The sequence below is a fragment of the Macrobrachium rosenbergii genome, chromosome 1 (genome assembly GCF_040412425.1).
Source record: "Macrobrachium rosenbergii isolate ZJJX-2024 chromosome 1, ASM4041242v1, whole genome shotgun sequence".
In the NCBI taxonomy this organism is placed as follows: domain Eukaryota; kingdom Metazoa; phylum Arthropoda; class Malacostraca; order Decapoda; family Palaemonidae; genus Macrobrachium; species Macrobrachium rosenbergii.
Genome location: NC_089741.1, coordinates 7696500 through 7711517, shown reverse-complemented (window position 1 = coordinate 7711517; position 15018 = coordinate 7696500). Strand labels below are relative to the sequence as shown.

Here is a 15018-nt window from a genome sequence, read left to right as displayed (position 1 = left end):
CAACCAATGGAAGCACACACTGTAATGAAACGGCACCAGTAATATTCAGAATGACAGGAATAAATCAACATGTCTGTGACATCATCATATTTAGTGCGAGGAATGTACGAGAGCGGGTCACATCAAGTAGGGACTGCCATTTGGGAGCTTTTTCTTTGTCCCGGGATTCCGGGATATAATTAGTCCGGATCCCGGGATCCCGGGAATTCCCGGGATTTTCAATTGTCTAAAATTACACATAATACCTTGTTCCCCTTTCAGGTTTTTGATGTGCTTCTTATTACTAGATATGCAGAAATATTACTGTAGATTGACTGTCTTATTAATTTCACCCAATGTTTAATTACAGCATACACTTTGTTTGTCAACAAAGTAAGAGGAATAAGAACAAGAGCTAAAATATGCTTCGTTTATTACTTTATTTTTGTTCTGCTTCCAAATTCCAGTGCGAATGAAAAATAGATTATAGTTCTTTATCATTGATAAAAAAAAAACATTTGTTTTCGTTTATACTCAGTGAGATGAAAAGAGTACTTAATGACAGAAAATGTAGTAAAAATAAACGAAGAAAAATTAAACGTATGCATTCTTTATTTATAACATGAACTAGATGAATAAGAAGTTTCTCATATAATAAGATCTTATATAACACGACACAGTGGACGATACCTCACCCCACACGGGCTGCAGTCACTCATCACAAACACTTCTTGTTCAAAACCTGCTGCAAACTTGTTCAAAGCATACACTCTGTTGGGACTGCTTCGCGTGATTACCGTCCCAAATATACAAAATAAAGCATTAGGTAAACAGTAATACTACGTTTCCACATGATAAAGAAGGAATATGTTCCTCTTGAAAAATCTGCAAACTTATACATGATTATTTTGTCACGGTTTTATGGCCCTGTCCCCTATAGATTTAGTTACTGCAATACACACTGGAAACACTGAAACTGACGCTTTATCTTCCCTCCAGGGATTTATTTGACAGGCCTTATCCTGCAAAAGCGTTGCAACTTGAAAATTACAAGATTTTAGCAATTTTACAAGATTTTAGCAATTTTAGCAAGATGCTGTTGATGGGAAAATACAATTCACTGGAAATATAAAGTATTTTATATAAATATCAAAACAGTGACATAATCTAGGCATCTATCATTAGGTATGTTTGATGATTATTATCATAAGGATAATGACAGAAATTGTCTGTATTTACAGTATATAAAAATATAAACAGAACAACAAGTCCACAACCATCCTGCAGTCAATTTAATTTGTCCCTATTTGTGTACTTAAATTTTATCTCTGCATTTCCGGGATTTGCAAAAATATCCCGGGATTATTAAACCCTGAAAATTGTCCGGGATCCCGGGAAATAAACCCTAGAATACTCACATGTTAATGCAGCAGAAAAATTAGATTGCAGACTTTGTCGCAAAATTGATGACAAAAATCCGAACAATGGAGAAGTTCATGGAGATGGAAACAAAATGGAAGCCGTGATTAAGAAAAATGGGAAATTTGGTTCCAAGTTAGATAAATGAGAACTAGTAAGAATGAATTCTTGAAAATCAGCTGACCCTATTGACAGCAGAAAACCTGTTGTCGTCAAGAGGCGAAACGTAAGAGCTGCACAGAGCAAGATCATAACAAGGGGAAGAAATAAACATTACGGTATGATAGCTAATGTCCCGGAGACGACGAGCAAAAGAATATCGTAGAATATATTATGAGAGACAAGAAGCCGCTTTTGAAATATCCAGTGGAGACGAAAGTAACTTCCAAGAGGCACTAAAACTAAAACATCGTCAACTTTTCTCCACAGACATAACGGGATCTAGCAACGCGTGATGGCAAGCTGCACAAGTGTGTCATTTTTCCTGGCAAATGTCATGCAGGAAAATGTTCTAAATGTCAAGAGCCACACATAAGGAAGAAAAATGTACAAGGAAACTTGTCAACAAAAGAATGTGAAGGACCACGGTTTGAAAGCTGGTATTTCCACTGAGACAAAATGCACACTTTGCCAAGCCCCAAACATGTAATCACGGCCGTGAACCTGCAAGAAGTTCTGTGAGGCAAAGAATAAAAAATAAAACCGACCCCGGACGAACGCTAAAAATATGAATGCCGTCATTTGAACATTTAGTGAAACACAAAACTATCAAACTACGAGAAAATATTACAAATATTTGATATATTCTTCTTATATAATCGTAGGTAAGTAGTGAATGCATGGACATATGGATGAATCAGTTTAGAAAAGACAGATTATAAACATACCAGCTGAAAATATAATGGCACAGAAGAACAAGTTTCTTTTTTCATAATATTCTTAACATCAGCCCACAAATAAATGGGGCTTGTCTTATGCTATATGGGGCAAAATAGGAGCGCCTTCATAACTATACATAAGGAATGTGGAGATGATGAGGACCAGAGAAATAAGCTAACAGGACCATTCATCCTCGACTTACTGCAGAAAAAAACAAACAAACAAACATCAGTAAAATGGGAAAAGGGGTCTTGAGTTGATTTTTCCTTGGAGGTGACTGACGTTTTGTTTAGAAGAAAACGTGACCAAGACATTAAAGAGTCCTTAATTACACAGGAATGAAGTACAGTATAGTAATCCTGAGCGGGCTTATAAGAAGGTTTGAGAAGCTACGGAAGAAGAGTTGTAAACCTTCTTACAAACATAACATTCACTAAACAGCTGTCAATGTAATGTTCCTCTCTGGCAGTCTTCCGTCTTTCTTTCCTTCCTTCTGTTTCTCTTCTTTTTTTTTTTTTAAGGATAAAAAGCTATGTAGGGAGATCAGTTTTTAAAATGGACAGAGTTGAGAATACGGTTAAATCCTTCTCAAATGAAGCGAATGCACATGACTCGACAAGATCACAGTCGTTCAGCAATATTATTACTCCTCTTCGCACTACAATATAGTGGACAATCGCTTTTCATCTTTTATTTAAACTAAAGCAATGCCTATGGTTTTCACATTATCTCGTAGACCCAAGTGTAGTGCATTGCTATTAAATAGTGACATTATTTTCTACCTTTCTGTCTTACAGAGTAGCAATAACAGTGGGGGTACTTCTGCCTACAGTACACCGTCACTAAGTTTTCATGCAGTACCATCGTCATCATCATCTTCATCATCAGTCTCTCGCGTCCTTATTTCAACTATGGTCTATTTCGATTGTGCTGCTATCAGTGATGCCGTAAGTTATAAAAGCCATTTGGAGTAATGAAAATTCTTGGTTGTCTAACATTTCCTCAGTGCATTTTGGGTAGCGATTTGTTTTTGTTATTTATGAAGAGGGCTTTGGGATACGCATTGTTTGTTTGAAATTTTGGATTTGAGAAATTAGACAGGATCTTAAAGTGTTTCAGAACAGCAATTGAAAACCCACAGCTATTGCGTTTATCCCTATTATGCTTAGCCATCCCTTAATTTTTCTTCTTCAATTTATCTATAGGGACTCTATCGACTGCAGTTAGATATACCTAATAGCAGTAACAACTGGCATCGTAATTACTCCGTCATTATAGTAGGTAAGTGATTCACTAACTGAATTAATGGCAAAGCCCTTCAATTAATTGTTATGTAAAGGGAGACGCGAACCTCTTTCACTGGAAGTTCATTGTTTTCAGCTCGGAAATTGAATTAATTAACAAATGGACTGTTAACCAAGTCTCCCATTTGGCAGCCTTGCAAGGATTACATAAGGAAAAATATATTCACGGCCTTTAGAGAACACTATACAGCATTGTAGGTTCACTTTGTTTTTATTTCATTCATAAAATTCCCTCAGCAACATTTTTCTGATGTACTGCCACTCTGAAAGTGTTTTAGGTGATGTATTAGTTGACATAATTTGTATGAGAAAAAATGAAAACAACAGAATAAGACCACATTAATTTTAGGCACATTAGCACTAGAGGTCATAGCATTTCTTTTCTTGTGTATTGCCATCTGTTATACATTATTTATGAGTCTTTGCATAGATTTATGGAACATCATCTATGCCTAAAGCAAAGTAAGAAATTGGATTTTACAGAATGGAAGTATTTACTGGGCACTTGTGATTTTCAACCTGTTTTAGCATTTGCATAGGCTTTTTGTATCAGATAACTATCTTCAGCATATGGTTGCATAGCCTTTGTAAGTGATCTAAATGATATACATTAAGAGTGATTGATAACATTTGTGATTTTCATATCTGTGTATGCATAAATCCCTTCACAGGACAACTGATAAACCATTTATGCTCTACCAATTTTCCCAAAATAATCATAGTAAAGGAACAAAACCCAAATTTCCCGCAGATTGGAGTGGTGTTCCAGGGGCAACCTGCAGGTATGAAGATAATGAGATGGCCTACTTTCCTCGAATCTACCAATATGCTCTCTCAGCTCAGGTTCCTGTAGGAGGCAGTGTTATCCTGCCTTGTGGCTACCAAGGACTTCTAACAGATGTGGCTTGGTATCGTAACAGAACACTGATCTTGTCTGATGACACCAACCACGAGGTTAGTTTGATGCTTACAGTAAAGAGTATCAGTTACTGTCGAAAGCATGTATTGAAAAATATTTCCTTGTAATACACTTACTTTTGTAGCTACATCCTGTTAGGAGGTTTATATAAATAAGCTGTCACTGTGATACCTGGATACAGAACCAGGCCACAATTCAATTGATGTGAAAACAAAAGCATTTGATTCTTGAAAGCAAGAAAATCTCACAGAATGACAGAAATGTAAGTGATAGATCTGGATATTCAAATGGAGAAATGGACAAAGCAACGTGAAATGGTTATATTCTATATATTTTTTTTTTAACCTGAAGGTCAGAAGGTGAATTTGTGATATTTTGGGTGTATCATGTACACATGATGTCAAATGAAAACAGTTGAACTGAGATCGTACCATAGGCAAAATATGTAGTGAAGACCATAGTTAAATAGTCACGGAACTCAAAAACAAATAAAAGTTTATGTAACTTGAGACTACCAGTCTGATTTTTCAAATTTGAGGCACAGGCAACCATATATATTGATATGGTTTTGATCTGGCCCAGGGGTTAACTTGGCTGAATTAAGGCCACTGAATGGTTTTAACTGAAGATTCACAGCAGCTTACCATGGGGGCATCGGTGGCAGCAGCATCTGACTTTAGTTCTGGGTTCAGAAAAAAAGCATATTAGAAAATGTCAGCTTAAGCCCTTCTTCAAATGGGGGAGTGATTGGGTAAACACTTAAGGTTCATGTAATTAATTATATTTACAATAAGCACATTGATCAGAAGAATTGGGAATAATAATGGACAGGGGAACAGAATCCTGTTGAACAATCAAATATACAATAGATGAATGATCCAAGATGAAACACAAGGGGGGCCCACTACAAAGGGCACCACAGTGGAAGATACAGTGGTTAGGCCACTGTGCACACACAAGATGATGAGATGGTTCCACAACAAGCACTCCTATCTACAATCGAGAATGCAACGGTTACTTAATGAGTCGACAGCATAATTAGAGGAATCGAGGGGGTTGCACTTATGGTGCCAAGCTACTCCATTCGGCAACACTGGTTAATACACTTACGTTGATATGCTACGCACTTTACTTTAGAACACAGGTCTTACTGAGGTAATTCGCACTGAGAAGGGAAAATAAAATAGTGATAGAGAATAATAGAGTACGTGACTGACTTAGAGAACCTTAATTAGGGTACATTACCTTATTCAGGAGATGGGGTGTCCTCGTCTAAGGGCGCCAGTGATGGAGGTTAATAGAGAAAAGGGTCTACCATAAAAGTAACTCAGGCTTCTAGACCAGCCACATGGGGAAGAGCAATGGGCAGCTCGAAAGGAGCAAGAGCAAGAGGACTGCAAGTGTCCTGGATAGGGCATCCAATGTCTCTGATTGTTCTGAGGTTTCGAGAGCAATCTGCCCGTGTGACGTCCTTTTGTAAGGTCGGAGGATTAAGATTTTGCTCCGCCCAGGCGACGTTTATTCACTGGCACTCCGTTTTCTATAGAGGACTTGCACGTGGTGTTTGGTGGGTGGGACACCTTGTGAGGCCACTCATGCCCAGGTGTCATGGAGCCAGCACAGGGGGCCAGTTTTTATGGGCCAGCTCGCTTTCTCTTCTGGAGTCACTCCAGTGTTGGCAGGGATTAATCTCCATAGGACAGCACCTGGAATTAAGGCCTTGGGGCAGATCACTCAGTCAAAGGAAGGTTAAAGCTTGCCCAAGTGGTGAGTAAAAGAGATGTCAAAATGGCAAATTATTTACCCACAGCCTTCCTTTATTTATTGTGAATTCAAAAGAAAGTTAAATATTTATTCTTATGCTTTATATTGCTGTAATTGTAAAGGTAGAGTTGGCGTAGAAGGGTTTCTCTTGTTACAGTATATATATATATATATATATATATATATATATATATATATATATATATATATATATATATATATATATATATATATGTATATATATATATATATATATCTGTGTGGGTGTGTGTGTGAGTGTAAATATGTATGTACATACACACACATATATATATATATATATATATATATATATATATATATATATATATATATATATATATATATATATATATATATATGTATATATATATATATATATATATATATATATATATATATATCATATAAACCTATAAAATAAATATAAATATATAAATATATAAATATCTTATATATATATGTGTGTATGTATATATATGTATATATAATTATAAATATAAACATATAAATATATAAATATATATATGTATATATATATATAAAATATGTATATATATATTTATATATGTTTGTTTGTTTGTGTAACAAACACATATATGTATGCATATATACATATATATATATATATATATATATATATATATATATATATATATATATATATATATATATATATATATATATATATATATATATATATATATATATATATTTATATATATATATATATTTATATATATATTCATATATATATATATATATATATATATATATTCATATATATATATATATGTGTGTATATATATATATATATATATATATATATATATATATATATATATATATATATATATGTATAAATACATTATATATTTACATGTATATATACGCACACACAATGTATATATGTGTGCGTGTGCGTGAGTGTGTTTGTGTGTAGAACAGTGACTTTAACCCTTTTTTCCCTATTTTTTCACTAAACAGTCTTTCATGAATACACCGTGCAATATTGTACACAAAATAAACAAGTAAAAATTCGCTAAAGTTTCTTCAGCGCAATCTAGTTTTCTGTACAGCGTATAATCAAGGCCACCGAAAAGAGATCTACTGTTTCTTTCGGTGGTCTCGGTATAATGCTGTATGAGCCGCACCCATAAATCTTTAACCACGGCCCGGTGGTGGCATATCCCATATCGTTGCCAGAAGCATGATCATGGCAAACTTTAACCTTAAATAAAATAAAAACTACTGAGGCTAGAAGGCTGCAATTTGGTAAGTTTGATGACTGGAGGGTGGATGATCAACATACCAATTTGGTGCCCTCTAGCCTCAGGAGTTTTTAAGATCTGAGGGCAGACAGAAAAAGTGTGGACAGAATAAAGTGCAGACGGACAGACAAAGTCGGCACAATAGTTTTCTTTTACAGAAAACTAAAACAAACACTCTCCATCACTCTCTTTGGCTTGAGTAAGGTTAAAACACGAATGAGAATCAAGAAAATGGAGCAGTGAGTGTTGAACATTCATTGTGGAAGAATGGAAGCAGTGGATTCACATAAAACTTTTATAATGCACGAGACAGATGATGATAGGATGAAAAGAGAGGTTCATCACATTATAAGTGAAGCAAGGAACATGGTGGGGTTGCTAGGTAACCAGTTGGTTCTTAGCCACGTAAAATAAATCTAATCCTTCGGGCCAGCCCTAGGAGAGCTGTTAATCAGCTCAGTGGTCTGGTTAAACTAAGATATACTTAACTTTGCCTACAGGAGATTGGGAAGGGGCTTGGCTTGTCTATGGAGGCCTACATGGGAATGTACGAAGGAACAGATGAACTAACTCTCTTCTGTGGAAGTGACTTGTGGATGTTGAATGTGAATGTGAGAAAGCTAAAGCTGCTGAGATGAACTATTTGCATAATATGTGTCATAAGAAAATTTAACAGGATGAGAAATAAGGAAACACGAAGAAATGGCCAAAAGGTTAGTGTGGGTGAAAGAATGGACCAGAGTATTTTGAGATAGTTCAGTCCCGTGGAAAGAATGGACGATGGCAGTGTGGTGCAGAGTGTAAAATTCAGAAGTGTTGGGGAGAGCGGAGATTGAGAAAGACAAATAAGTTTGGACAGACGGGGTGAAAAAGGTGTCAGAATGGAAGGGGCTTGAAATCCAAGGCGGGAAGAAGGGAATAGCGCTGTATTTTTGTAGGTTTAATGAACCATCTTTGTAGACGTATTAACTGCTTGTTTTTTTGGAGGTTTAATGGGCCATCCATGATTTTGTAGGCAGTGACATTAACTGTTCTTTCAGGAGCCACTTTTGATTTATATATATATATATATATATATATATATATATATATATATATATATATATATATATATATATATATATATATATATATATATATATATATACATTTATGAAAGGTTGCATACCATCGGGGACAATGCCACACCACATATGTTTTGTATATATACCCTTGTAACATTTCATCTGTCCATGATTCAACAGGGGAGAAGCAAGTGCCTGGTTTAAATAGTTTTTTGGGGCCTTTTTTATATTCATTTACACTGTTATTACAGGAAAAGACATTCATTATATATATATATATATATATATATATATATATATATATATATATATATATATATATATATATATATAGAGAGAGAGAGAGAGAGAGAGAGAGAGAGAGAGAGAGAGAGAGAGAGAGAGAGAGAGTTGGTGAAAATTATTATTATTATTCACAGTGCTTGTAACACTTCTTACTCGGGATTCCTGTTCACAGATGCGACCCGGTGGTGATCTATTGATCCAACAGGCAAGTGCATCGCCCACCCCGTCCGCTACGCCTGCTGGGTAGGGAGTACAGCATACGCCAGTCTTACCGATGTTATATACACGGATGTTTACGTTCAGGTACGATATCTGTTAATCTCATGGAAGGAAGTCGAAAATTCACTACTAGCATTTTATCATTCCTTCATTTCAGAACAACACATTTCATGCTTCATTACAGAAATAATAGAATTATTTATCTTATAGCCTATAAATGTTTGGGTAAAGGGCAGAAAAATTTAATGCATTCTATTTGAAATGATGATGATTTCGTGCCTTGAAAACTCAGGAGCCGAAATCGTGGTAAGGAGCGAGAGAGTAACTTCAAGAGAACAAAGACTGTCCATGGAAGCCTCTCTTTCTCGCAGTTTTTTACCCTTTTGATATTTCAGAATGTTTGCTGCATATCGTTCTCCTTAAAACTGTATTCCAAGCCATGCTGCACCCATCCAAAAAAAGCAATGGATGATTCTTGTTGTCCTTATAACGTCACTCAACTCAGCAGCTCAGGCTTGTAATCTGTTCACAGTCCTATTTCCCATCCACCGAGTGTATTTACGCAACTTAATGAAGACACACAGCACTCAAGGCATAATAAATATTGATAATATTTTAACATTTCTTCTTTTCACTAATGATCTTTTCATTCTCGTATGATGATCGTCTTCGCTTCCAAACCCAAATAACTTCCTGAAGCAAATAATACCTCCGTTTAGACAAGAATGTCAAAGACTCAAAGCAGAACGGACGGGAGGCTCTTCAGATATAAATACTGCACATTTTAAGTGACATTTCCTGGATGAGTAAAAACAATGTTAATCCATTTAGAACCATTATAAAGAAAATTCAAGGCAAATGCTTTAACTTCAAACCCATTCCATAGGTCTTCTAATATCGGGAAACTTTGTGTATTATTATTATCATTATTATTATTATTATTATTATTATTATTATTATTATTATTATTATTGACAATAAGAATTCGAAGTATCAAATTTCCACCAAATAGAATTCCCCATATGAGAGAGAGAGAGAGAGAGAGAGAGAGAGAGAGAGAGAGAGAGAGAGAGAGAGGTCTTTTAAAATAATTGTCCTGTGAGCGATGAATATTCATTACAGAGAATAACTCTGGCGAAAACTGCCCACATCTAAAACACAGGAGGAGGCCCCGTATGCATTATGAGAAAACGGATCTTGGTGAAACGTTAACAAACATGTAACCCCTAATCACCGCCCCCGCCGCCCCCACAACCACTACCAACGATTACATCGGTTGTTGAATATCAATGAAAAATTAGCGATTTTTGCCAAACGAACTGCACTAAGTCTTGAAAGCTATACGATAAAAATTTATCATCTTGAATGAATGGCCCAAAGAAATCCTTTACTAAGAGATTTTGTCGAGAGATCCTTAAAACTGTAGTGAAAATAATTTAGCCATTTTACTTGTGCCTTTAACAAAAAACATGCTCTAAGATATTTAACCTAGAATGGTTGTCACTCCTTCCTAGAATTACCGTGTTATTTATTTAGAGTATTCCCGTCAAGGTGTGCATCTTGTCTTTTGACAAAATTCATAAGTGGCCCCTTGATTTTGAACAAACGCGTTGTAATTAAGGTCATTGTAAGAGTGAGAGGCAGTCTTCAGAGGGACGCAATTTCTGTTTAAGGCTGTCTTAATTTCTCTGTTACAAGACAAGGACTCTTTTTCATAGTCAGATCTTTTGTTTTCTTATTTTTACAGAATATGATAATAATAATAATAATAATAATAATAATAATAATAATAATAATAATAATAATAATAATAATAATGTTGATTTTATTTGAACCACTAACAGATTTCACACTTGCGTTTACAACAGAACCTATTGGCTTTCTTTCGTCGGGCCTGTACCGGGAATCCATGTCATCCACATGTAATAAGAATTCAGTTTTCCTTTGCCGATTGTCGCCTTGACACCGCTTCAGCTGCTGGAGCTCTGCTCTCTACTGAGCGCTCGTTTTCAGCAGCCTTTGTCAAATATTGATAGTGGCCCGAATATTCTCCTCCTCTTTGTTACCCTCTTATTAAAGTCATGAACCACAATTCTCCCTACAGAAACGCTATATCCTTTCAAATGCAAATTTTCGGACGATAATTTTTGATAGTAGCTTAGGCAGAGACAGATCACCAATTGGTAGCTACTGGTTGCTGCTTGCCACATATTAGATTATGAACTATTCCGAATGAACCGGTCTTGACATTTCCTTTGGCCTGAGTTGTTGTTTTTCACGCCCCAATTATATCGAGTGTATTATATAAATTTGTAACCACAGCAGGATTGTGCATGATAGAATTCCCGTGGGGAAAGTTTCTGCTTGTAACACGACATTTTTCGTGCCCGTGGAAAAGGCTCTCATTGTCTGACAATGAGTTGGTGCTTTATTTTGTTTGATGATTTGATTTACTTCTGCTGAATGACAGTGTTAATTTTGACCTGAGGCGAATCTTTTTCCGTCGTCGCATTTTACACGAATGCTGGAATTTTGATTACGAAGCTGAAATCCCCCATTATTCATTTGTTCTCATTAACCTTAATCAGATATTCTGAATCATATTCACCATTCAGTGACTGAACTTGACGGATAAGTTTGATAATGGCGAACAGTATAACTTATGAAAACATCAGTATCACTGTGTGGAAAAATGTCTTTAATAACAAGAAAAAACGTGTGCGGAATATCCAGGAATAACTAATCATATTTTAGGAAATCATTATCTCACAACAAAAACGTAACAACGATTCTTCTCCTTTATTTGGACTATGAGCAGATGGCCTATAAGCTTGAAACTGAAAGTGCTGTATCTGAGACTGTTTCCGCCCTGTTCAAGGTGTCGAAGAACTAACAGCTAATATTGGGTTTCAGGTGAGGCCATATACCCCAACCTCTCTCTCTTCACTGTCTGATGAACGTTCTTGTTAAACTCGTACACATTACTAACATCCGAATATCTGAGACAGTATAAAATACGCATTTTATCAAGTGCAGTTTCACAAAATACATTTTTAGTTATGATTCAGCTGCCAGCAATTTCATAAACTTGAGACTGCGATAAGCCACGAGTGTGAATAGGTTTAGAAGTACTCTAATCTTCAGTACTATCAAGAGACGACAAAATACCACTATGGATAAATGCAGTTTTCAAAGCAAACCAAAAGATGGTTGAAATGCCCTCACGTGACTGATGCCAAGCGTCCGTCTTCCTCCCAGTGACATTGATTGGATATATATATATATATATATATATATATATATATATATATATATATATATATATATATATATATATATATATATATATATATATATATATAATGATATTCGTTTGTGATCATTTACCCCAGACATCTCTTTATTTTTATATCATTGCTTTCACTACAATTCATTACATTTTCATATCACTGCTTTTCGTTCCAGTACACTGTCACCTCACATTTGCAAATATTTACCTCTTTTTGCTTTATTCCTACCAAAATCTACGCACTGGTGTCAACGTTGACCAATTTTTGTCACTTCTTGGGCTGACAATGTTACTCCTGGCCCTGCATTCTCTCTCTCACTCCATAACCCTTTGAAAATTAGAGGTATGCAAAAAAATTCAAGTAGAACACAAAATATAAAGAATTTTTTCATTATAGCCCTTTTTTTCTAATGATTGCTATAAAAAAGCTACTATATTATGCATGTTTGATAGTGTCAGCAGACATAATACGTTATAAAATTTCTCTGATCATCAGTATGGAGTCCACAAACAAGACATAAGCGTAATAAGTTATCAGTACCTTTTCATCCTTATGTCTATAAATTTCCGTTGGGCAGTAAGAAAATTCGTGTCAGATATTTGCTGATGATAGCTGTAGGTTATACGATTTGGTTTTCCTCAACTTTTACACTAAATTGCTGACCTGAATATTGACTGGGCAGTGCTCTTGAAACGTTGGTTTTCCTTTTTGAGCTGAAAATTCTTTTTCTTAATCTCCCTTGCCAAGTAGTTTTATATAGCCTTATCTCGCTAGTACATCAACGAATGAGTCCTTCACAAACAAACAAAACTCTGCTTATCTTTGCTTTTTCAGAAATTAATTCTTAGACCTGGTTACGGCGGTTCTAATCTATATGATTTTGTAGCCAAATACTGGTTAGGGTAGACAAAATATTTTTAAACTAAAAAATATATTTCTATCCTAAGTTTGGGACAACATTTACTTAAGAATAGTTGAATTATCTAACACAGTTCAGAATTAACGATGAATGAGAATTACAGAGAATCATTTTGCTAAACTACTCTGCAAAGTGGCTTTGAAGCAAGAGCTTTCCTTGATGCTGACATTTTTCTTATCTTTTGGTTTTTATTATAGAAAGACTTGGCTTAATTCCCTTTTGTCAGAGCTATTTGAGTTTCTCAGCTTGTGTCATCTGTAAAAGATTGTCAGGAACAAATTTTATAGGTTTGGGCAAACATGTGATGGAAAAAGTTTATATTTTCTTCAAGTCCAGAACAATGCCGAAAATGGGTATATTTTCTTTCATTTCAGGAATAACCATCTGCCCAGGATGACTGACTTCCGCACGCTGAAGCTGAAAGGAACATTTGCAAGACACTCTAGGATCACGTCGATTTGGCCGGATATTGATTGATGTCCTTCCCTTCCTATCGTTCTTTTAACTTTATCAGAACTGAAAGCTTATGATCTTAGGAACTCAACTAGAGAAATACGATGTAGATAGAAAGAAAGCTGCAATTTCTGGTATGGTTCCTTGGCTGGGAAAACTTTTTTTTTTTTTTATACTTTGCTAAGAAAACCGTCACTGCATTGGAAGTTATCCAACGTTTTCTGACGCACATTTCCTGAATTCACTCAGACAATTTTCTGATTTCAAAAAACCTGAGATTTCTTAGTCTATTCCATTTTGAATAAGCTATATCGTTGGAGAAAGCACAGCTAAAACAAGAAAAAAAAAACAACTTCGTTAATAGAAGACTTAGACAATTTGGTTCTGCTGATAAAGTAGTCATTAAGGTTTTCATTAAATTCACAGAGTTCTCGCGCTATAAGTAATCCGTTTCTGTTGGTTTGTAGAGTCCAGAGGTCCACAAAAGGCTTCTTGTCTCTTTGATAATAATATTGACCTCAGTTACGGTTAGGGCCCTGCGGCCTTATCTAAACCTACCGCCAACGGTTTTGCAAGTTTTCTCTTTATTCATGTGTGCTCATTTGGCGCTTTCTTCGTTTCTTATAAAAATTAGGTAAAATGATGTTATTCGCTACTTTCGGTGTTTTTATTCATATTTCCTTTTTGCAAAGTTAGAAATAAAATATTAGCAGACTGCATTAAAGGAATAACGGTTACAGGCTAACAGGATTTCATAATTCTGACATGGCGGCGCATGGATTTTGACTCATTGGTTTTCAGGTGACATCATAAACTAAAGGTTCCACAAACTTTCTGTATGCGCCTAGGTTTCTGTCTTCTTTTGAGAAGTCGATTTGCATGGAATCATGCAAATAAAAATAGTACGTTTCTTATGATGAAATTCTATACTTCGGTACCTGAAGAACGTATGGTAGTGGTCTTTGTTACTTTATTTAAGGCTCAAAGTTATTTCTTTCTTTTATCATCGAAGACATGGAAGTTGCACCCTGGAGGAATTTGATTCCATGTATATACGATATCGACTTACTTTGTATCCATTTGTCATATCTTATTCCTTTCATTCCTCTTTAAGGCAACAACTTCTTTACCCTAATTATATACTGATATACATTTATTATTTTATTATCTGCATGATGATTCTCAGGGACATTTTGAGCACGTCAACGACCGCTATGTAGCTCGCTCGTCATGTA

General features: G+C 35.3%; 1 protein-coding gene across 1 annotated transcript in view; it reads left to right on the top strand.

Moving 5' to 3' along the window:
• The window catches only part of LOC136853207 (uncharacterized), a 29263-nt gene extending 14824 nt beyond the window's left edge, over positions 1–14439 (top strand). Inside the window, exons 5-9 of the mRNA XM_067128966.1 lie at positions 3075–3224; positions 3483–3558; positions 4333–4535; positions 9075–9205; positions 13705–14439. Of these exons, the coding sequence (XP_066985067.1) occupies positions 3075–3224; positions 3483–3558; positions 4333–4535; positions 9075–9149 (504 nt within the window). The 3' untranslated portion in view covers positions 9150–9205; positions 13705–14439. The remainder of the gene's footprint in view (positions 1–3074; positions 3225–3482; positions 3559–4332; positions 4536–9074; positions 9206–13704) is intronic.
• Positions 14440–15018: the final 579 nt, after the last annotated feature.